Below are 24,126 nucleotides of genomic sequence, written 5' to 3'. Positions count from 1 at the left end.
TGAACTTGGTTCGACTGGCACATTAGCTGAAGAGTATCGTCATACCTCTGTAAGTTTTCCTTTTCTAGTGACCCCAAATTTCCTTGATTTCACTCTTCTTTTTCTTTTTTAGAGCTTTTAGTTATCTTTGGGGAATGGGTAAGTTTAAGGAGTTGATTGAGTCCGAGGAAATGATGAACAAATTCATTGTTGACTACGGAATACCCGGTAATGTGAACTTGAAATACTGCGAAGAAGGAGAGTGGTACCTTAAGAGGAGAGAGGGTGAGGTCGTAGTTCCAATAGTTGCTTTTGTAGAAGGAGGGATGAGAATCCCTATGAGGCCGGTGACCCTCAATTACCTCAGGCATTTCCGCCTGTCCCCCACTCAGTGTGCTGTGAATGTGTTTAGGATACTAGGGTGTGTAGATACCCTGAATGAGAAAATGGGGCTGAGACTGACTCACCATGATGTGAATTGGTGTTATAACCTTCATCACCTGATAAAAAAAAAAAAAATTGTTGCGAAGAGCTTTTTCATTCAATTAGGTCAATAATTCTCTTTAATCTCTCACCTTATTAGGAATGATAAGGGCAAAAATTAATGATTAGATTTTTTTTGAGAATCTAATGATTAGAGACTTTTTTTTTTTTTTTGAGAGGGAAATGATTAGAGACTTGAGAGGAAATATTTGAAGATAGGGATTTTATGATAATAATAAAAATTAATGATTATATTATAAAAATCCCTTTTATCTTTGACCTTATTGGGGATGATAAGGACAAAAATTAATGATTAAAGATTTTTTTTTTTTAAATTTATTTTCAGATATAATGATTAGACTTGAGAGGAAATATTCGAAGGAAGGGTGATGGTATGATAGTGAAAAACTTAATGACTTCTACCAAAAAAAAAAAAAAACTTAATGACTAAATTATAATATATAATAATTTGATGCCGTGTGAGAGTGAAGACCTCTTGTTGTAAAGACTAGTAAGTAAGAATTAGATAAGGAAAAGGGTGAGATTAAAATGATTTTTTTTTATTATAAATAATTTAATAATTTGGAGAGAGAGGTTCTGAACTCTTTATATTTCCATTGAAAACAACAAGAGTAATTAATCGAAATACAATAATGGCAAATGAAATTTTCTTCATAAAAGATAGGGATAGAGAATGTGTGTTGAAGGGGACTTATTGGGATGATTTTGGTGTATAGGTTGTAATGAGAGCACCAACAAAAACAACACACTTGTAATTTAAACATTATGGAATATACACATGTAAAATGTTTGATCATTTCAATGTGACTAATGACATTGTAACTATGGAAATACTATACAATCACTCCTTAATGCCAACCATTATTCATGTTAATGGCTTTGTTGGACTGAATCATGATATTTGAGTGTCTTCAACTGAGCTACAATTATGGTGGCCATTGTCATTATTCTTGTTCAAACATTTTTTTTTTAATAATTTCAAACTGCCAACTAATGGTGCCAAAGTGAGAAAATATTAAATTTTTATGTTAAGTTGGGCTTCCGTTAATTGGATTTTGGGTTTGTCAAAAATAATATAAATCTCAATTTACTTATCTAAAAACCCCATTATTTATATTTATCTATGGGCTTGATACACATTTTTTTGGATTTGAGCCCTATTATTATGATGTAAGGTAAAGTGTAGGGTATTCAGCATTGATATGTGATATATGTGATGGGTAGAGGCTTCCCCATATGTTAAGATTAGATCACCTCAACTATAAAGGCGGTCTTAAACTATAAAAGAAAAATAAAAAGTATTATTGCACAATTTTTCATGAGAAAATTAGAGTAAATTTACTTATGGTTTAGTCTGAAATTACTTTGCCTACTTGTCGTTTAAAACATGTCACTTTGCCCACCTAAGCTTTGCTTTGTTTGTCTCCTGTAACCCACCTCTGTTAAAAATATGGGCAAATATGTATTTTTGCTCTAATTTTATGTCTCTTTCCTTCCAAAACAAAACAAAACATACAAAAACAAGGAAAATAAGATTAAAAAAAAAAAATGCTATTTGGTAAAAAAAAAAAGAGTTTGTGAAATGTTCTTGCATTTCAAACTTCATATCAGCACAAGAACCCAGCCCTTTCTCTTGCTGAATTTTCTATGATTATTGCATAAGTTTTGATGGGTTAATTGAATTTTGAGGTGGGTAATAATGAAAATTAAGAGATTGCATTGTTTCGGGGAGATGAGCTTTGTGAACAAATGGGTTTTCATAATTTTTTCTTTTTGGAGCAATTTTGTTGAAAATTTTCTCCATTAAAAAATCATCTAGATCTTGGCTTTCTAGGGACAAGGAGACTTCACAAGCTTATTTCCTAATAATTATTTTCTGGGTTTGTTGTGTTGTTTATAATAAGTCATGAAGAAATTTGGATTTCGGGTATCAAGGGTAGTGATTTTGATAGTGTGTTTTTATTAAATCTGAGTTCAAATTATTAAAGCAAAGATTTGGGGTTTTGATAGTGGGTTTTGCTTTGATTCAGTCACTTGTTTTGTTCAACTAACCTACACAAACCCACAACCAAGACTAAACTAGGGTTTGATCGAAGAAAGGCAGAGGGAGAGATCTGGGACAAAGAAAGAGCAGAGAGATTTCTTGCAGCTTCGTTGCTAATCTCGTTATCCTTCATTGGAGGAGTTTTGCATAGCGATCCTAAAGACATTTCCAAACTTCTAGTGTTGTGTCGAGGTCAATAATGAGACTATGAGTCTATCTTCTTGCTTCCAAGTCATGTATGTAGGGTTGACTTCCTCTTTTCCTCCCTAAGTGGTCAAGATAGCTTTTGGTTGTTGAAAATAGGGGTGTTCACGGTACGATGCGATACGGTTTTGGGCTATTTTTAACACTGCACTTTGTGGTGCAGAAAGAGAGATCTAGGACAAAGAAAGAACATACAGATTTCTTACAGCTTCATTGCCGATCTTGTAATCTTTCGTTTGAGGAGTTTTGCATAGTGATCCTAAAGACATTTCCAAACTTCTAGTATTGTGTCGAGGTCTGGGACAAAGAAAGGCAAAGGGAGAGATCTGGGACAAAGAAAGAGCAAAGAGATTTCTTGCAACTTCGTTGCCAATCTCGTAATCTTTCGTTTGAGGAGTTTTGCATAGCGATCCTAAAGACATTTCCAAACTTCTAGTGTTGTGTCGAGGTCAATAATGAGACTATGAGTCTATCTTCTTGCTTCCAAGTCATGTATATAGGGTTGACTTCCTCTTTTCCTCCCTGAGTGGTCAAGATAGCTTTTGGTTGTTGAAAATAGGGGTGTTCACAGTATGATGCGATGCGGTTTTGGGCCATTTTTAACACTGCACTTTGTGGTGTAGTTTAGCTAAAACCATAATTGTACCGCACTTTATTTTTGTGGTCACATGTGCGGTGCGGGGTAGTTAGATTTTAGCCAAAACCATAACTGCACCGTACCTCATTTTTACAGTCACTTGTGCAGTGTTATGTATAAAATGCAATTTAAACAATTTGAAGTCGATATATTTTTCAAATTTTGGATTTTTCCTACACAGCCCAAAACTAATTTTTCACTTTGTTTTGGGTTAAGTTTTAAACTATTGAACTAGTTTTTCTTTATTTTAGGTTGGCTTTCCTAGTTAACATTTACTAGGGTTATCAAACTTTTTTTTTGAAAACTATGGTTATTAAAATATTAAAAATATATTTAATATTAAAAATAAATAATTATGTTAATATATAAAAAGAGTGCAGTGCGGTTATGCCATTTTGTGGGCAGTTTTGGTGCAATTGTGATGGTTCGTGCGGTTTGGTGAACACTCCTAGTTGAAAACTTTTTGTTTTTCACTTTTTTGATTGAGCATTTGGATGCTCTCAATGAGTGGTTGAGTTTGGTCATGCCACATGACATAATTCATGATTGAGAGCTTATCACCTGCCATTGTTGCAATCTGTGCAATGGTGGTAATATTGATTGAAATGGAGGTGGAAGCAATGTTTGAGATAAGAATTTAAGAAGGAAATACCACTTTTGTTGGTGGAATGTCCTGAGTATGTTACAAAGACATTTTGTGATTTATTGGAGTTCTTGGGCTAGTTTTAAATTTTTTACAAATAGCATTTTTTTTGATCTTGTTTTCTTTGTTTTTGTATGTTTAGTTTTGTTTCGGGAGAGAGAGACATAAAATTAGAGCAAATGTATATAAAATATATATATAATTTGCTGCAATTACCTCATTTTTCATATAATATATATAATTATTTTTGTTAATTCATACATTCTTTTAGTTTTATAGCTATGTATATATAAAATTTGAACAACTTATCAAGCCTAAGACTTTTCAAATAAAAATCATTTTAGTAAAATTATCTTTTTTTTTTTTTTTTGGATGAACTGGTGAGCTTTGCTAAGAAACAAATCAAACACACAAACAAAGTTTCTTTACGAACATCATTAAAAAGTTGTGTTGGAACCTCTTATGTTGAATACCATTAACCAAAATTTGAATAATGACTTTACAAGATATGGGTTCAATGAATGGATCTTGACTAGAATCTCACATATCTTATGAGACTATCTTATAAAACATTTCTCTTACGTGTGTGAGTTCCATACATGTGATGTGGGTGCCATATGTTGTGAGAGAGATGTCTAATGAGATATCTTCTCGTTAGGGAGATAGTGTGTGATCTACCTATGCTTGAGAGTTGGCCAACTTGATTTCCCTCTAATAGCCATCAAATAATGAACAAATTAAACTTCAGTCCTTAACTGTTTTAGTACATTCTCATTTGTCTTGAAGATATTTGTAATGTGAAATAAATGAATGACCAAGCATGAAGCATAGATGAGAGAGCTTGAGGATTTATATTTGCTTCTTTGTATGATAGCTAATAAGATGTAATTGCTCGTAGGATTATGATCTGGTCTTTCCTTTAAGGATTTCTTCCCCTTTTAAAGGAATAAAAGAGAAATTTGTTCAAAAGATGAACGGATGACTAAAGTGTTTTATAGGATGACTTGCTTCATTGATATCATCTTGGGAGTTGGAATGAGGAGATTCAGACTGGCCTAGACCATGTCCCAAATGTACTCTTGCAATTTCACTGTTCTTGGTAATTTATTCAAGTTTATTCATGGTGTATATAAAGGTGCATGTCTACAACCTAACACTTTTGTGTTCTAGTTTCAAGCACATGCTCTCTTTTAAGTTTTAACCCTTACATCACATCTTGCTATAATCATGTCTCAACAAAAATTACAGATGGGAGCCTAAGGTGTAAATGAGGAGTGAGTTCAGTACCAACTTAATTAAAGTCAAACTTATCAACTCATGGGATCCTAAGGAACTTTGCCTTCAACCCTTGAAGCTAGCAGGCTTTTCAACTAGTTTGAATGCTTAAGAGAGAAGCAAAGAGACAAATAAACTTTGCCTACCAGCAAAGGTATTAAGGGTAAACAAAATTTCAGATTTATTGAGAGTTAGAGACTCAACTTGGTCCAACAGCCCACAATACCGAAGTTTTTCCTAGACTACGGATTAGCCAACATCAAGAAATTGAGTGGAGCATGCACTTCTAGATCTAGCCAAGCAAGTATCTGTAACCATCATTTCAATCTTTGATGAGTGCCAATGATAGAACATTGAAACATAAGATGAACAAGGAGGCACTAGTAGGATCCTCATCTCATTCTCATGAGGCCACTTAGGCAAAACACCTTTATAAAGGTGGCCCAATGATCAGGATATGATATGACACTCAACTGATGCACCGAAAGATCAGTTGTGACTCCATTTGTAAATCAACAATGTTACACAAAGGAAAACAAATTTCACCATCTTTTTTACATGATTTATTAAGATACTAGATTGTAACTAGGGTAATATCATTCTGATTAATATCATTGTTAACATCACTTTTATTATATACCAATTACAAGGATATGCTGAAAAAATATTGGAAAATTTATTGTATATTATAAAAAAAGACTTTACGCATTGCGCAACCAACAATGATTAGATTCAATTCCTGTGCACCAAAATGGTTAGAATTGTTAGGATTATGACATGTCCATTTTTGATCATATGTCGTGATTTTGATAGGTTCAATATATATAAGTACTAAACCTAAACCAAATCTCTAAAGAATTAGGGATTTATAGACATAAAAGTATGATAAAAATTTTGACATCTAACATAAGTAAGTGACGTCAATAATAAGTCTAAATAAGAATCCAAACCCGTAAAAGCTTGGATTTGAATTTTTTGTTGCTGAACTTTGTGCATTTGTAACTTTGCTCAGTCCCTAAGCAACAAATTCTCTTACCTGCCGACAACTTCAATCAGCCTGGTGCCCCTAAACATTGGGACACAATCCTTTTATCTCACGATTCCCACTTGTCAACAGAAAATTGGACAGACAACTTTAAAGTTTAAACTTTTCTTTTTACCTTATCATCACATCATCACTCATCAAGGTCAAACCCCATTTTCTATTCCCATTTTCCACTAATCCAACGGCAGTTAAACGAATAAACAATTCATATTTCATCAAATACCATTAACCAGAACAAACGACAGCATTTATAATGTACCTCACACAGCTCCACTTGTAACTGACAGATCTTACAAAGTTCAAACACACACTTTATACGCAGAGACACAGAGACAGACAGAACTGAGAGTCAGAGAACTCTGAGTTTGAAGCTATGGAGGCTGTTATAGCAGCAAAACCGATTATTAAAGTGGCGGCTCTATGTGGGTCTCTTCGAAAAGGCTCGTACAATCGTGGCCTCGTTCGTTCTGGTACTTTCTCAGCTTTTGTTTTTACTGTTTTCTACTTTGTTTTGGGAACTGAGTTTTGATTGTGTGTGTGTTCTGTTGTAGCAATCGAGGTGAGCAAGTCCATCAATGGCTTGGAAATGGAGTACATAGACATATCACCTTTGCCTATGCTCAACACTGATTTGGAAGGAGAAGGAACTTTCCCACCAACCGTGGAAGCATTTCGTCAGAAGATTAAAGAAGCTGATAGCATTTTCTTTGCTTCACCGGAGTACAACTACTCAGTCACAGGTACTCCTTTTTTTTTTCTTTTTCTTTTTCTTTCTTTCTTTAAAAAAAAAAAAGTCTTGGAAAATTTGTATTGTTTGCAAATTTTCAGTTTTGGACTAAAATTCATGTCATGGGTTGAATTTATTTTGGGTAAATTTCAACAATTCAACCTCTGTGAGGTGTATCGAAAGACAGTCTCCAAATGTTACTGAATGTAAAAATGTAACCAAAAAAATTGAACTTCTTAACAATTTTTTATTTTTATAAATTACTCATTTGTACTGAATTTATTATAGAACGCCATCTTGACAAATCTCGAGAGAGAGGGTAGAGTTATTTTGATCATACTTTGCATAAGAATGTTTATTTAAAAATAAAATATTTTGTTAGAAAAGTCAGACATGGACTAATTTGTCACATTTTGTACTCTCATTTTGATAAATCCTTATGGAGATAGTTGTAATTTACCTATTTATTTTTCAGAGGAGATGTGGGACATGAAGCATGCAAGGTTTTGAAAATGGTGGGTGCTTTGTATAAGGGCTGGGTTAGTTCTTAGAAAAGAATCTTTGAGGCTTTGTCTGTGGTTTTCTTTAATATTTGGGGTGGTGTTGTTTGATTAAAAAATGGAAAAGAAAAAGGGCAATGGGACAAGCAAAAGTTGTCCTGTTATAGGAGATAGATAAGGAATTCAGGACCTTGTGGTTGCAAGTGGGTGAGGTCTCAACTTAGTAGTAGGTACCACTGCATATAATATATGACTTTTATTACTTGGAAGTTTAGTTGACCCAACTTTTGGATTTTATTTTGTACGCATGGTATCACGGCTTTCATTGCCAATTCGACCACCCAAATCCCCCAATATTATATTTCTTTAACTACAGCTGGTTCTAAATTACTTTTATGATTATTATTATTGTTGACCATACACTTTGCACTTTAGACTACCCAAATTCTTTCAAATGCAATGTTGTGTTAATATATAATATTACTTAGTTTTTCAACCAAATTTCCATCATTCTGTCAAAAATCAGAATCTTCAAGCAAACAGTGCAGGGAGGGGGAAAGCAGGGAAAGGAAAAAAAAAGTAGAGAGTTAAATTAGCCTGAGTTTTTCAAATGTCTAATCAGCATATGTGGTCATTGTCTTTGAAACTATATATATGTATGTATTAGCTTTATGTTGAAAAGATTATTTGATTATTTGTTGAAAGTTGACAAAAGTTTCATTATACTTAAAAAAAAAAAATAGATTGAAACTTTAAAAAGTTGTACACAAGTAAATGAGCTAATAATCCAACTAAAACAAAGTTCATCTAAACGTACATTCAATGCCTTTTAGTTGATCATTTCAATCTATGAGCTTTGAGGTACCTGATGCGTTAGGCCTCTCAATTATAAGTATGGTTCATTAATCTTATTTCAAACAAAATCTAGTGTGATATGAGAAGTATAGCAGGAACTGTTTATAGGGATATTCATCTTGACCCTGACTAAGTGAATCCCATAGGACTTCAGAAAATTGCTATGAACTTAGCCTGACCTTAAAGAGAGAGCTACATAAGCCTGGCATGTCACAGTATGTGATTCCATATTCCAAATCCTAGAGTGATTTGATTCTAGGTATCCTTTCTCCAAGCTCACTCTGTGATGTACAGAAACCATGTGTTGAATAGACTGATTTCTGTGTAGGAAGGTTGGAAGGACATCAAGGAAGTTTCTATATTTGTTCTATTTTGCATATCTTACTGATCAAAAGCATCTGAATGGCTTAAATTGTCAGGGAAAATTGTTGGGTCCATTGTCAATTTATATGGAACAAATGGATGCATAAAGGTTCAACTCAACTCATCCAAGCCTTCATAAAAAATTGTTGAGGAAAAATACTTGCAGAACTTAAAATTTGACATGTAAAAAAAGGCTTTTAAAATTAGACATATTTCAAGAGAAGAAATTAAAAGTTTTTTAAAAGGAGCTTCAACATAGTAAAAATTGTTCTTGGACAAGTTTCTGTAAATTCTTTTCCAATGCCCAATAATTAATTCTTCCTCCTGATATATCATTAATATCCTTTGTAGAGCCAATATGGTTGGAACTGTTTACCCGTTTGACCTTGACTATTCTGATGGCAAGTTCATTGTCTGTAATCTGTGTTGAAAGTTGATACAATTAGCTAAATAGTTTACTAGTGGGGACCATCCCAAGAAAGTAGTAGTGACTGCTAGCATGCTGTCTCTAGGATAGAGTGAGACAGAAAAAATGAACCTTTCTTACTTATTAATACAGCAATTTTCTAGGCTCCAGCTATTGCATCTTTCAGATGTTGCAATGTAATATAATCCTCTTCATATTGCTTTCTGTTGCTGATTCCAAATAATTCAAGAGTTGTTGACATTTGTTATTCTAAAATCGTCTTTTCCTGCAGCAATTCTTAATATTTCAATTTCTGGCACTACTTTCTTGCTATCTTTAAGCTACATTCTTGTCAAATATAAAGCTGATATATTACGTGCATGCAAACGTTTTGTGGAGATGAGCACTCTTTCGGCTATGATATCCTTTGTCCTATGCATAGTTGAAATTTAATGTAGAACCAGAGGGGTTTGAGTCAACTTGAGGAATTTCACAATGTAGGAAAATGGAAAAAAAGGTTTTATAGTTTTGAATCATACTAAATTTCCTAATGGATTCTTGGAAAAAATGGAAATGCATGGTTTTTGATTAGATGCAAGAGGAAGTTGTTAAATCATATTGTCCAGAGTCAGTGGGTTATAATTCATCAGCGTTGACAGAGTGCACATCTAATAATGCACCCCTTGCCATGTAAAATATTTTGATTTGTTTTGTTACAATGCTAACCTTGTTCCAATTCTCATGCAAGAATACATTACTTTCCCTTGTGTAAATGGCATTGATGGATCTGTAATTATATTATTCAATTATCAAAAATTAAAAAGGGAGGGTAGGGGGTGTTAATTTGCAGTCTATATATGTTAAATTTTTTAGCCAGCATATTAGGATTATGCATTGCCAAAAAATCAGGTGCATGTTATTTTCTGCTCTCTGTCTTGCCAACTCTTTTCTCTTCCCCACTTTACCAGCACCTCTGAAGAATGCAATTGACTGGGCATCTAGACCACCAAATGTTTGGGCTGATAAAGCAGCTGCAATTGTAAGTGCTGGAGGAGGTTTTGGTGGTGGACGGTCACAGTATCACCTTCGCCAAATTGGAGTTTATTTAGATCTTCATTTCATCAACAAACCTGAATTTTTCTTGAATGTGTTCCAACCTCCTGCAAAGTTTGACAGTGATGGCAATTTGGTTGATGAATCAATCAAGGAGAGGTTGAAGGAAGTTCTTATATCCTTGCAGGCATTTACCTTACGCCTCAAAGGAAAGCTTTGAGAAATAATTGGTGATTTTTGGGTGAAAATAATTTGTGACTCAGTATGTACTATGCCTGGCATTACAACCTAGCTGATTCTTTATGCCAAGTAGTAACATGCTGCATGGATTTTTATTTTTATTATTTTTTCTGTAAAAGTGAAGTTTGGAATCAGACATCAACTTGCTTTCATGTTCTTTTGGCGTGTCATGGTTTTGAGAAATATTTGTACTAGTCAAAGCTTCTGTTCATGGCCTGGTGATGAAAAGTTAGAGCCAATGGTCCTTGGATCAAATGGCTTGTTACCCTCATAAACAAGATGGAATTGAGATTATGTGTTCAATCCATATAGATCTGTGAGTTTTGTATTTACTCATCAAAGAAGAAGCATAATAAACTGGGTCTATCCAAACTGTAGCAGAATTACATTTAGCAAATTGATAAACTGATAACGTTTTGATAACCTACTAATTTGTAATGCTATTATAAGGTATAGATGATTGATTCAAGGTTTTCTTTATTACAAAGAAAATATCTGAATATTTTGTCCAACAGTTTTTCTATGACCACAATTATTGTAACATGATTTTTGTCACAACTCTGATATGGTCGATTGTGAGTAGTAGACAATTACTTAATTTCACATGGACCTGCCACTTTTTCTTTATCACTCATAATCAATCATATGAAAATTTTGACATAAAAATTGTGTTCACAAACTTTCTCTTTATCCAAGTAAAAAGTAGAGACATTCTTCAACTATACGTCTATACCCCTTTACCATGCATTGTGTATAATCCATTCTCTCAGTAAATCACACTCAGATGGTAGGCGTGTGTCATAGTATTGACATGCAAGTTGAGTTCCTCAAGTTCAATCCTTGACAACAGGTATTTTCATACAAGAATAGCATTATATATATATATATACACACGCACACACGCAAACAAGATGTGTGTAACAAACACCACCTATATATATAAATCCCGGCCTTGTTACAAAATTTGCTTTCATGGGATCACCGCGGGTATATGATCTTTCTTGATGAGTTTTATGGATCCGTAAATAGATTTATAAAGGTGATGGTTGTATGAAGATTAGTCCAAGATGCCTAATTTTTGTATTGTTCAGATTTATCAGTAACAACTAACAAGTCTTCCAAGGTGTGGTCAAGGGCCAGATAAATTTTGGTCTTTTCATAGGCCGGCCCATGTGCATCACAGACTGAATTTGTGTTGTTTATACAATGTGCCTGCCCTTTAACCCAAAAGATGGAGATTTGAAAACTTAGATGTTAAAAATATTAAGAAGTGTCAATAATCATAAGGCTTTTAGGGTAAGGAATAGTTTTTGGTTTCTATTATTTTTAAGTTTTTATTATAAAAATATGTACCACAAATTTGTCACCTTTTTTTTTTTTTTTTGTTTGGGGGGTGGGGGTTCTAACTATCCCCAAGATAAAATAAATCTACTATAAGAGAATTGAAATCTTTACAAAAGATTTAACCTTAAATTTATTGCTACCTTATGTAGTAACTTGCTAATACGATCACGTGCAAACTTTGAATCCATGAATTCCTTCTCTCATTGGATTTACAGCAACACAAGCACCCTTGCTTGTGATTTTGAGATCTTACTCAAAAGTTTCAGATCACCATCATTAATGATCTTGTTGCAGCAACTAGGTTCTACTAACACTTGATTGTAGATCTTGCTTTAGTAGATTCTTGTGTAATTAAAAGGTATAAAACCTCTCAAATCTTATAAAGAGTAATACACAAGTCTTCAAAAGTCTCAAAACGTAGCTAGGGTTTCCATTTTATATGTGGACAAATTTGAATGAAACCCTAAATATTTTCGTGGGCTTGGGCTTGATTTAAAAATCTGCAGAATTTCTTTTCTTGAAATTTTCGATCGATCGAGCCTAATTCTCGATTGGTCGAGCAAGGTAGAAAGTGTCTCCTTTTTTCTGCAGTCAGTTGAACTTGAAGCTTAAAACTTAGACCTTTAAGCATTGCCTAACACATAGACTAAACATGTTTTGTTTTCGGTTTGCCAACACATTTAAAATATGATTCTAAACATTTAAACCTAAATTTTTAGAACCTAACATAACTTATTGTGAAAAAAGATGTAACTAATTAAATTCATAATTTACTACCTTAACAATTTGTGAAAAAAATGGAAAAAGAAAAAAAAAATCATTTTAACCTTATAATTAATTTATAATTTAATGTTGTACCCTTTGAATAGGTTGAGATTTAATTAGTTATTTTTTAAAATCTTAAGATTTAATTTTTTATTTATTAAAATATTAGGTTTTAGTTTTTTTACTTTTAAAACTGCAAGGTTGAATTTGTTACACCCTTATAACTACAAGGTTTAAAATGAAAATTTCCCAAAAAATTATATATGTTCCTAGCTAGTATTATAAGTTGTAGAACACATTAAGATAACGAAACAATTAATTCATTGAAATGCATGTCTCACAAGTCAATAAGAAGCTTAGAAGAATTCACACTTAATTATTGGCATTGTTACTTAAAAAAAAATTGCATATGGATGAATAAGAACGTACTATTTACTAATTAAATTATCTTGACTTAGATTTTACCCTTGTTTTTATATAAGGATATTGTAAGGACACAATTTGGCTCTCAAGCTCAAAGGATGGATGAACTTAGGCCCAAAGAGCCCAATACAAAGAATTTGTAGATAGTGAGTTGGAAAACTGTGTTTTAATGAATTAAACAACAAATAAAGTGGATCAAAATGATAAGAAAATAAAGATAGACTAGGCTAATCTAAAGAAAATCATCCTTGGCACAATTTGAGGACATCAATTCTTATATGTTTCTCTCAAGTTTAATTATAAGTTCAACTCTTAATTGCTACAATGTTTTTCTCTTAATTTCTTGATCTATACTCTCTTCCTTCCTTCATCTCAACCCTCCATGTGTACAGTAGATTGCTGGTGTTGATTCTTGTCCCATCAGTACTTTCCTGAAGTCTCTGGTAGTAGTTATAAGGCTGAACATTATTGTTCAAGTATCACTTCCTCATTATTGTGGCCAAAGAGTTAGCTACAAAGCATTCAATACAGTGATAGTAGTTTTCTCTTTAGATATTTTAGGACTTCCCTCTATCTTGCGCTTCTGTGATGATTATCTGTATTAATAGAATTTTCTGGAACGTTACCCTGGATGGCAGACCACCCCTTTAGACCTCGACTTTACTCAACCAAGGAGGCATTTATCCTCAGACCACCCTCATGGATCCTTATGATCAAAACTAACCTCTTCACTTATTAACACAGACTCCCATAATAATGTTCACACTTTCTCGGACTACTTTATGTCCTCGAATTGGGCCTCCGGTCCAATATGTACACATATATATATATATATATATATATTGCTGGGCCTAACACCCCTACAGATATTTATTTGTTGATTAGTTATTTCCTTAATTTTTGGCATTGTTACTTTAAGGAAAAAAAAAGCATATGGTTGAATAAGAACTATTTACTAATTAAATTATCTTGAGTTAGATTTTACCCATGTTTTTATATAAGGATATTTATTTTTTGATTAGTTATTTCCTTAATTTTTCTGATACATTTTTCTCTATGTGAAATGAGTTTTTGATATGATAAAAATTTGTTGTAGCCATCCAACTAAGCCAAGAGTCAGTCAAAGGAATTGAAATAGAGTACATAGAAATCGACCGGCTACCTTTGCTAAATACTGACCTTGAAGGCCAGGGAACATTTCCACCAGAAGTTGAAGATTTCCGTCAGAAAATAAAAGAAGCNGGGGGGGGGGGGGGGGTGGGGGGGCGGGGAACTCTAATTAAAGAAAAACTCACAATCTTTGAAAAATTAAAATGAGATAGTGGAATAAAAGCCAGCATTCCTGCAATTTGGCTTCTCAAAAACAAAAAAAGTTTCAACTTTAATTGATTCAATGTGTAAAATATATAAACAATTGTACAAATAAGAGTATCTAAAAGCATGTCCCATTTTAATAACCTTTCATGTTCTATTTAAGAAGTCGATCTCTTATTACGCAGTCAAATATACCTTTCTATATTTCTTTAATTTTTGTATACAATGTTTTTCTCTTAATTTCTTGATCTATACTCTCTTCCTTCCTTCATCTCAACCCTCCATGTGTACAGTAGATTGCTGGTGTTGATTCTTGTCCCATCAGTACTTTCCTGAAGTCTCTGGTAGTAGTTATAAGGCTGAACATTATTGTTCAAGTATCACTTCCTCATTATTGTGGCCAAAGAGTTAGCTACAAAGCATTCAATACAGTGATAGTAGTTTTCTCTTTAGATATTTTAGGACTTCCCTCTATCTTGCGCTTCTGTGATGATTATCTGTATTAATAGAATTTTCTGGAACGTTACCCTGGATGGCAGACCACCCCTTTAGACCTCGACTTTACTCAACCAAGGAGGCATTTATCCTCAGACCACCCTCATGGATCCTTATGATCAAAACTAACCTCTTCACTTATTAACACAGACTCCCATAATAATGTTCACACTTTCTCGGACTACTTTATGTCCTCGAATTGGGCCTCCGGTCCAATATGTACACATATATATATATATATATATATATTGCTGGGCCTAACACCCCTACAGATATTTATTTGTTGATTAGTTATTTCCTTAATTTTTGGCATTGTTACTTTAAGGAAAAAAAAAGCATATGGTTGAATAAGAACTATTTACTAATTAAATTATCTTGAGTTAGATTTTACCCATGTTTTTATATAAGGATATTTATTTTTTGATTAGTTATTTCCTTAATTTTTCTGATACATTTTTCTCTATGTGAAATGAGTTTTTGATATGATAAAAATTTGTTGTAGCCATCCAACTAAGCCAAGAGTCAGTCAAAGGAATTGAAATAGAGTACATAGAAATCGACCGGCTACCTTTGCTAAATACTGACCTTGAAGGCCAGGGAACATTTCCACCAGAAGTTGAAGATTTCCGTCAGAAAATAAAAGAAGCTGATAGTGTTCTATTTGCTTCGCCTGAGTACAACTTTTCCCTCGCTGGTACCCTCTTTTCTCTCATTCTCCAATATATTGAAATGTTCTTCGTCGAAATTGGCGTTTGCTAATTAATTATTTTCAAGAATCTTGAGAAATGAAGTGCTTGAAGTGGTTTATTTTTCTGTGCGTAGAGATGATTATTGAACTATAATTTATTCTTTGTAAAAATCATTATAATTTAATATATAAACCTAAGAGAGTTGTGTCAAATCTACTTCAAAAACACTTAACAAACCACCCTCAAAAAAATCTAGTTTGGAGGAGAAGTTTGTGATTTTATCAGAAATAATATGATTTTCTGTCCATGTCTCATCTATTTTGAAATGAAATTTAATTTGATACCAAGAGAAAATTTTTGAAGTATATATCTTTTTTTTTTGTTATTAAAAAAAAAAAAAAAAGGTTAACTATGCATGCATGCCATAACAAACCTAACATTAGAATATAAGAGAATTTTAATTAAAAACGATTAGAATCATACATAGCAAATGTAGGAATTGGCTCTTAACCAATTTATGGATTATACAAGATTTATTTAATTTCGGCCTAGAAAAAGAATATTAGATTTATAACAATATAGCTTATAATTTTTGTGCGTGTATTATGCTTTCTTTTCTTAATTAGCACCTTTGAAGAATGCTATTGACTGGGCATCTAGACCACCAAATGCTTGGGCTAACAAGGCTGCTGCCATTATAAGCACTGGAGGAAGTGGTGGCGGCGAACGAGCACAGTATCATCTTCGCCAAGTCGGAGTTTTTCTTGATATTCATTTTATCAATAAGCCATTGTTTTGCTTGAATGCATTCGAGCCTCCTGCAAAGTTTGATAAAGATGGTAACTTGGTCAATGCAGAGACCAAAGAGAGGTTGAAGGAAGTTCTTCTAGCCTTGCATGAATTTACTTTGCGTATTCAAGGCAAGTGATAAGATAATATGTGTGTAATTCTCAGACAGAAGGGGCAAAAATATATGATTTTTTTTAATGCAATGGGGGTGAGGCTTGTATGGGTCATTATTTTCCTTTTTATTTTGGTCGTGCTGCAGTGGCATTTAATTAGCTCAACTTATTGTAAATGTTTCTTTGGTATGTAATGTGGTAATAAAATTTTGTTCCCGTTTCTGAGAAATTATTGTTTTTCGTTAGTTAGATCTACGCAATTTCTTTTGTTTATGGGTGCTAAATAATCAAGCCCAAGTGGGGAATAAAATGTGCAATTAACTAAAGTAAAATACTAGTGTTGCCTATTATATAGGGAATTAGTTGAGTTTTTTTTTTTTTTTTGAAAGGGATTAGAAAGAAACTTTTCAAACTCTTCCAATAATTTTTTATTAGATGTGAATTTTAAAAATTTGACCATTAGATTGCATGTTTTTATTATATCCTCATGGTTACAAAATTTCAAAAAAACCAAAGATTAATAGCTATGTCATCAATTAAATGTTTAAATTTTAAGTTTTTGTAGTATAAAATTATGCATAAAAAATAAGTTTATTGATCAAATAGTAAATATTATCAAATTTGAATGAAATTTAATATTTATATTAAGAATATAAAGAAAATATAATTTAACGGTGAGATTTTCAAAATTCACATCTAATAAAAAGATAAAAGAAAATTTTGAAGTGGTTCTCTCCAAACTATTTTGGTGAGAAACATTTTTATTTTTATTTTTTCTAGGCCTCAATTTAATTTGTTAGTGCTGAGGACCTTCAACTTTTACAGATATTTGCTATATTCTTAATAGTTAATACAGTAAGATGGATTTATTTTCTTAATATATTTTAAAGAATCAAATTAAATGTCTAAAATTTATGTACTTAGATTAATCTCTTCCTTTGATTATTAGTAACTATGCATTGATTATATTTGTTCCTTTATTTTAATGATATAAAACATATGTTTGTAGTTACATTTGTTTGCAATTTTTTATTCATTTTGTTATTTTTATCAATTAATATTTTTGGTTAATTTTACTTTTAATATTTTATTTTAATCTTGCCCTCTTAAAATTGAAATCCTAACTCTGTCAATTTCACTTATATATATATATATATATGTATATATATATTTGACTAGTATTTCCAATGTGTTAGGACGGCTACAAGAGTCCTAAACCAACTGGGACTTAAACACCATGTGTAACTTGGTTTTGGACATCGTGTGTGACTTTGATTTTGATTGCCAAAGTCAAACCACGTTACAATTATCATGGAAAAGGCCTCATTATGATAGTCCTTGCCTGAGTGAATGGCATATATTAAACCTTTCAGCTAAAAAAAGGGTCCAGATGATTGGGTTAATTCATTATGATAGTTTTTATAAAATAAAAATTAAATTCAATAGTTAATTGGGTTACCTCATTATGAAGTTATTAGATTGGATTAAATTCACTTTTTTTTTTTTTATTATTAACTTAAACTTGTGGACCCCCTCAAAAAAAAAAAAAAAAAAAAAAAAACATAAACTTGTGGAATAAGTGATAGTTAATTAAGATCTCTCACATGCAACCAAGATAATTAAACAACAAAAATAAAAAGATCAAAGTACACACAAGAACACCAAATTTACGTAATTCACTTAAAACTAGGGTAACATTCATTGACATGTTCAATAGTATTTCTTATGATGACTGCAAAAAGAGTTACAAGGACTACATAATATTATATGTATGAAATTAACATGAGACCCTCAAAAAATTTCCTCATGATAGAAACAAAGGACTAATTTCAATTTTCAAGTCCTTGCTAGAAACAAAGAAGAAGAGAGAAATTGTGAAAAAGTTTCAAAAATCGATGGACTCTTGATCTTGAGAGAGTAGAGTCAGAAGATATGCACAAACAGAGAGTATTATCATCTTCCACATGTGTAGCATTTGACTCGGAAGATTTTTCTGTACCACATAGAATCCAGTTTCCTGGATGAGGAAGAAAATGTACTGTTGCATAAATCCGGTGTGATGAATTTACTTCAATTATCAAATCATTTTTGTTCCGCAACAGCCATACTCCACCATTAAAGAAAGCTGGATCTATGCAATGTGAACCAGAGAATCCAAGTTCCTCAACTTAATTGATGCTATATATGAAGCATGAAGGAGTACATAAACCAGGAGTGACTTCAAAAATCGATGGACTATTGATCTAGGAATTTTACCTAGACTACCAGTTAACATCTTTTCATTTTTCAATCTTAATGAGTGGCAATGATAGAACATTAACATGTAAAATGAACAAGAAGACAGGGCCAATGATCAGGATATGATGCGTCTTAACATACAATTGCACAAAAATGAGTTTTTCTTCTTAGTTTTGACCCTATCACCTCATCACTTACGTAATAGACCAACCCACATGTCAACATACATGAACTTCTCTCTTTTAATTTATTCTTACCCTATGATCACCTCATCACTTACGTAATTAATAATAGACTAACCCCATCAACACTCTCCATCTCTCCCCACTCTTCCTATTTGCATTATTTTCATTTGAAATAAATATTTTCAATAACGGTTCAGATAAATATTATAAGATACTCTTTGGTTGAATAGATGTAAAAGTGGGAGAATAAAAAATGTTAAGAATAATAAAAAAAATTTTAATTTTTCATCACGTATATTTAGTATAGATTTCAGAAAATAAAAAAAGTGGAAGAATAAAATTAAATCACTAGTATTATACCTTATTGTAGATTGAAACAATGGGATAATGGGTCAATTTTGTAATTTCGTATTTACACCCATTTTCTCCCTTTTTAGACCGCAAAATACAAAATAGGGTCATTTTCGTTTCAAACATGTCCATTTCATCTATTTAATGGTTCAAATTTAATATTTTAGATCTTACAATATACATATTGTTACATCATTTAAAATTTTCTGATGTTTCAAATTATACACTTTTAGATTTGTAAAATGTAATTAGGATACTGTGTAATAAACAAATGAATAAATCTTGGAATAAAAGAGGAATTTTTCATGAAAGAAAAAGTTAACAAATACTTTAAAAACATTGGTATAGGAAATATTTTTAGAAAATTTGATGTAGAAAGAAAAAGAAAAAAGCTAATTTTTTTTATTATAAATTTTTATATTTTTCATATTTTGAAAACTTTCTAATTTGGAGACCCTTCTACGAAACAAAGGAATGGCGTTACATCTATATACTTTTCCTGGTCAAGGTCAAAGCCACCTAGGCAGACATAGCAGACGCAAAAAAAGCTATAAAACATGCACCCTCCATTATTGTGGCGGTAGAAGAACTCAAAACTATTTTCTCTGCTCGTCTATATACTGAGATACCGGCACATCCTTTCAGATACACCCAGAAACATAAGAGGAAAACTGAGATTAAGAGAGAGAGAGAGAGAAAATGGAGGCAGTTGTAGCAGCAAAACCAATAATTAAAGTGGCGGCTCTATGTGGGTCTCTTCGTAAAGCCTCGTACAACCGTGGCCTAGTTCGTTCAGGTACTTTTGTTTTTTCTGTTCTTCTACTTTGTTTTCAGGAGTTGGGTTTTAATTTTTTGTGTGTTTGGTTATAGCAATCGAGCTGAGCAAGTCCATCGATGGCTTGGAAATAGAGTACATAGACATTGAACCTTTGCCTATGCTCAACACTGATTTAGAGGGAAATGGAACTTTCCCACCAACTGTTGAAGCTTTCCGCCAGAAGATTAAAGAAGCTGATAGCATTCTCTTTGCCTCGCCCGAGTACAACTTCTCAGTCTCAGGTACTCCTTTCTATACCTTCATTTTATTCATTAGTCTTGGAAAATTGGTGTGTGGTTTGTAACTTTTCAGTTTTGGTATACAAATTTTTGTCTTGTGTTAGACTTTATTTTGGGAAAGTTTCACAAACCCAACCTCCATGAGGTGTATCAGAATGACACTCCTAAAGTTGGAGGAGCTATTATATTTTAAGAGAAAAAATTAAAAGCTTTTTAAAGGATCTTGAACCCAGTAAAATTTGTTTCAAGATGACAAATTGTTTTAAGGAGCTTCAACAACTCCTGATGTTTCATTGATGTTCTTTGTTACGAGCCAAGATGGTTGGTGGAGTCGGGAATTGTTTTAAGGGGACCAAGTTAAATATGACAAAAAAAAAATATATATATATATATATATCATGATTATTAAATGTTTTGGTTGGTTTTAGTTAGTTTAATTAGTAAAACTCTCCTCGTCAAACATAAAAGATATCTGAAGTTTGATTTTCACCTACATGGAAAATAAATTGGTATGAGAGCAATCATCATGAATCAGATTTATAGATTTAAAACACTATTCTTAAAAAAAATAAAAAATTATTTCATAAACTAATTTTAACTTAATTAATGTGGATATTGCTTATTTTACTGAAAATGAAAATTATTGTTAAAAATATTGTAGATAAAGGTAAAAATTAGTTGAAATAGTATAGTGGGGTCTATGAATAGTGTCAAAAAGTGCAGTGGGGTCCATAAATAGTAGCAAAAATAAATTGAATAGTGAAATAATTTTAATTTTTCATTTCAATCCAAACGAACATTAAAATTATTTATAATAAACCAAAAAATTAAAATGAATTCAATACTTCAATAAATAAGAACACATGTTACTATTATCAATATATATATATATATATAAAATATACAAAACTAGAAATTAAATATAAATTGAAATAATAAAACATCAATAGTGGAAGTTGCAAACCACATGTCCACAACGCATAAAATCAACGGTCAAAATTCTCTATTGCCAAAGCAAATGGCACTATTATGAATGCTAAATATAGTATTAACATATACAATGAAAGCTGTAGACCACAAATAAAATAGAGCGAGACACAGATAAAATGACATTTTCTTACTTACTATATTAATGCAGCAATTTCATAGGATTCAGCTGTTGCTTCCTTCGGATGCTGCAATATGTAGTAATATAATCCTTTTCATATTGCTTTCTGTCATTAATTCAAATGATTCAAGAGTTGTTGACTTTTGTTTTTGTGAAATTGTCATTTACTGTAGCCATTCTGAAGATTTCAATTTCTGGCACTGTTTTCTTTCTATCTTGATGCTACATTATTCTAATCAAATACAAAGCTGATTTATTAGGCACAAGCATTCCTTAGGCGGAGATAAATATTCTTTCATCTCTAATATTTGATTAACAATTTTTTTTTTCCAAAAATTTAAGGGGTAGGAAAATGTTGAATTTAATTATTTAGTTCAACACTCTCCCTTTATGCGTTGGCCTTAACTATTCTTATTAACAAGATTTGAATCTAAGGCCTCTTACTTAGATACAATAATAAATTATTTATCCGATTAGTTATAAACTTAAGTTGTTAAGCAATAGTGAATTTAATCATTTAATGTAACAATATTTATCCTATGCATAGTTAAATATATATTGAGAACCAGAGGTGTTTGAGTCAACTCGAGGAATTTCACAACCGATAAAAATGGAAACGCTTGCCTTCTTCCCAAGTCTCATGCAAGAATACTTGACTTTCCCGTGTGTAAATGGCATTAATGGATCCTTAACTATATTGTTCAATTGTCAAAAAGAAAACGAGAGGGGTAGGGGGAGTACTTAATTAGTTTGCAGTCTATATATGTTATATTGTTTTATTCAAGATATTATTAGGATTATGCATTGCCATGAAATTAAGTTCTTGTAACTTCTGCATTATGTTTTGCCAACTCTTTTCTCTCTTGTTCTATATCAGCACCTCTGAAGAATGCAATTGACTGGGCATCTAGACCACCAAATGTTTGGGCTGATAAAGCAGCTGCAATTGTAAGTGCTTCAGGAGGTTCTGGTGGGAGTCGGTCACAGTATCACCTTCGCCAAATTGGAGTTTTTCTAGATCTTCATTTCATCAATAAACCTGAGTTCTTCTTGAACGCACACGAACATCCTGCAAAGTTTGATGGCAATGGTAACCTGGTTGATGAATCATTCAAGGAGAAGTTGAAGGAAATTCTTATATCCTTGCAGAGATTTACTTTGCGCCTCCAAGGAAAGCTCTGAGAAAAAATTTGTTATTCTTTGATGAAAATTAATAAGTGATTTGGTATGTACTATGCTGGCATTACAACCTATCTGATTATTTACTGCAACAACAATAATAACAAGAAGCCTTAATTTCGAATTTTAGAGTTGCCTATGAATCTTCAATAGACTAGTCGGGGTAGGCCACATGTACGCTTATGCTCCATTCCATTTTATTTGAAGTTGTTCTTTATGTTAATTATTTAATTGATAAGTCTACTAATATTTATATATTTTTAATTATTTTCTATGAAAGTAAATTAAAAGTTGGAAAGAAAACTTAAATTCATGTTCTTTTGGCATGTCATGTGCTAAGTTTTCTGAGAATTGTTTGTAGTAGTCAAGCTTTTGTTCATATTGTTCATTGCAATGCTTGGTGATGAAAAGCCAGTGCCAATGGTCCTTGGACCAAAGAGCGTGTCTTACCTTGTAAACAAGTTGAAAGTGAGATCATGGGTTCAATCCATTTAGGTTTGTAACTTTCGAATTTATCCATCAAAGAAGAAGAATATAAGCACACTGGGTCTATCCAACCTGTAGTAGAATTACAATTTGCATAATAATATGATTAACTGATAACATGTTGATAACCTAATATGTAATACTATTATAAGATATAGATGATTGATTCAGGAATTTCCTTTTCATGAAGAAAATAGTGGAATATTTTGTCCAATGATTCTTCTATGATTACAACTTTTGTGTTATAATTTTTCCCACAACTTTAATATGATCAATTATGAGTATTAAACAATTGTTTTCACATGAATTCACCATTCATACCTACCACGCCAGAGTTGTGGCACAATACGTGCGTCCAGTGTCCATAAACTTTGTCCAAGCAAAAGTACTGGTCATTTGTCATCTATGACCCTTGACCATGCATACTTGTAATAAATTCTCTCAGTCGACCACACTCAGATGCTAGGCTTGTGTCATAGGATGGTGGAATATAAGCTAGCATTCCTGCAATTTGACTTCTCAAACACAAAGTTTCAATTTTCAGTACGTTTTATATTATCTACGAACTACAGTTGTTCAAGAGTACCAAAAAGCATCTCTCATTATGGGATCTACTTATGATGGATATGATATATGACACCGAACTAATGTACTGAAATGAAAGGGACAAAATACTTTGGAATGTCTTATGTGACTGAACGGAGCGAATATGGTCCACTTACGCCCGAATAGACGAATCCATCATTTGCACGGGCCTCCATTGGACGGACCTGATGTGAACGGGCCGGATATGGACGGAGTGAAGGATGGTGGGCTAGTTGTCCATGGGCCTGTTGAGCCCATAATGGGGGATATTTTGACTCACTCTCATAAGGGCCCAAATGGAGTCCTTGCGCTAGTAGGACTTCGGAAATCTTATATATTTGGTAAAGATCTTCTGCACAAGGAGGAGACTTATTCATCACGTTTAGGATTCTTCAAGGAGAGTCCTATAAGGAAAAGACTTCCGCGCCAAGAAAAGAATGTCAACCTTAAGCCACTATAAAAGCCCCAACACCCTCACAAGCCAAGGTACGGATAATTAACCCCTCTCTAGCACTCTAGAGTTGTGAGAAT

At 32.6% G+C, this 24,126-nt stretch overlaps 3 protein-coding genes across 3 annotated transcripts; all 3 read left to right on the top strand.

Annotated features, from left to right (window-relative positions):
• Window positions 1-6,520: 6,520 nt before the first annotated feature.
• LOC112002136 (NADPH:quinone oxidoreductase) lies at window positions 6,521-10,782 on the top strand. The gene is made up of 3 exons (XM_024034298.2): window positions 6,521-6,801; window positions 6,883-7,071; window positions 10,151-10,782. The coding sequence occupies exons 1-3, from the start codon at window positions 6,705-6,707 to the stop codon at window positions 10,453-10,455; spliced, it is 591 nt and encodes a 196-aa protein (XP_023890066.1). The 5' UTR covers window positions 6,521-6,704; the 3' UTR covers window positions 10,456-10,782.
• Window positions 10,783-11,040: 258 nt separating this feature from the next.
• LOC112002137 (NADPH:quinone oxidoreductase) lies at window positions 11,041-16,619 on the top strand. The gene is made up of 4 exons (XM_065783170.1): window positions 11,041-11,050; window positions 14,104-14,229; window positions 15,319-15,510; window positions 16,132-16,619. Exons 1-4 carry the CDS (start codon window positions 11,041-11,043, stop codon window positions 16,431-16,433), a joined length of 630 nt encoding a protein of 209 aa, XP_065639242.1. The 3' UTR covers window positions 16,434-16,619.
• Window positions 16,620-19,756: 3,137 nt separating this feature from the next.
• On the top strand, window positions 19,757-22,781 carry LOC112002134 (NADPH:quinone oxidoreductase). The gene is made up of 3 exons (XM_024034295.2): window positions 19,757-19,977; window positions 20,052-20,240; window positions 22,223-22,781. The coding sequence occupies exons 1-3, from the start codon at window positions 19,881-19,883 to the stop codon at window positions 22,525-22,527; spliced, it is 591 nt and encodes a 196-aa protein (XP_023890063.1). The 5' UTR covers window positions 19,757-19,880; the 3' UTR covers window positions 22,528-22,781.
• The last annotated feature ends 1,345 nt before the right edge of the window (window positions 22,782-24,126 follow it).

The sequence above is a fragment of the Quercus suber genome, unplaced genomic scaffold (genome assembly GCF_002906115.3).
Source record: "Quercus suber isolate HL8 unplaced genomic scaffold, Cork oak 2.0 scaffold_331, whole genome shotgun sequence".
Taxonomy (NCBI): Eukaryota; Viridiplantae; Streptophyta; class Magnoliopsida; order Fagales; family Fagaceae; genus Quercus; species Quercus suber.
This window is presented reverse-complemented; position numbering and strand designations above follow the sequence as displayed.

What these genes read in the sequence shown, in the direction of transcription:
- LOC112002136 (XM_024034298.2), top strand. Translation starts at nt 6,705, where the DNA reads ATGGAGGCTGTTATAGCAGCAAAACCGATTATTAAAGTGGCGGCTCTA. An exon ending in TCGTGGCCTCGTTCGTTCTG is followed by an intron (nt 6,802 to 6,882) that starts GTACTTTCTCAG and finishes GTTCTGTTGTAG; the next exon opens with CAATCGAGGTGAGCAAGTCC. An exon ending in GTACAACTACTCAGTCACAG is followed by an intron (nt 7,072 to 10,150) that starts GTACTCCTTTTT and finishes CCACTTTACCAG; the next exon opens with CACCTCTGAAGAATGCAATT.
- LOC112002137 (XM_065783170.1), top strand. An exon ending in ACCAGAAGTTGAAGATTTCC is followed by an intron (nt 14,230 to 15,318) that starts GTCAGAAAATAA and finishes AATTTGTTGTAG; the next exon opens with CCATCCAACTAAGCCAAGAG. An exon ending in GTACAACTTTTCCCTCGCTG is followed by an intron (nt 15,511 to 16,131) that starts GTACCCTCTTTT and finishes TTTCTTAATTAG; the next exon opens with CACCTTTGAAGAATGCTATT.
- LOC112002134 (XM_024034295.2), top strand. Translation starts at nt 19,881, where the DNA reads ATGGAGGCAGTTGTAGCAGCAAAACCAATAATTAAAGTGGCGGCTCTA. An exon ending in CCGTGGCCTAGTTCGTTCAG is followed by an intron (nt 19,978 to 20,051) that starts GTACTTTTGTTT and finishes GTTTGGTTATAG; the next exon opens with CAATCGAGCTGAGCAAGTCC. An exon ending in GTACAACTTCTCAGTCTCAG is followed by an intron (nt 20,241 to 22,222) that starts GTACTCCTTTCT and finishes GTTCTATATCAG; the next exon opens with CACCTCTGAAGAATGCAATT.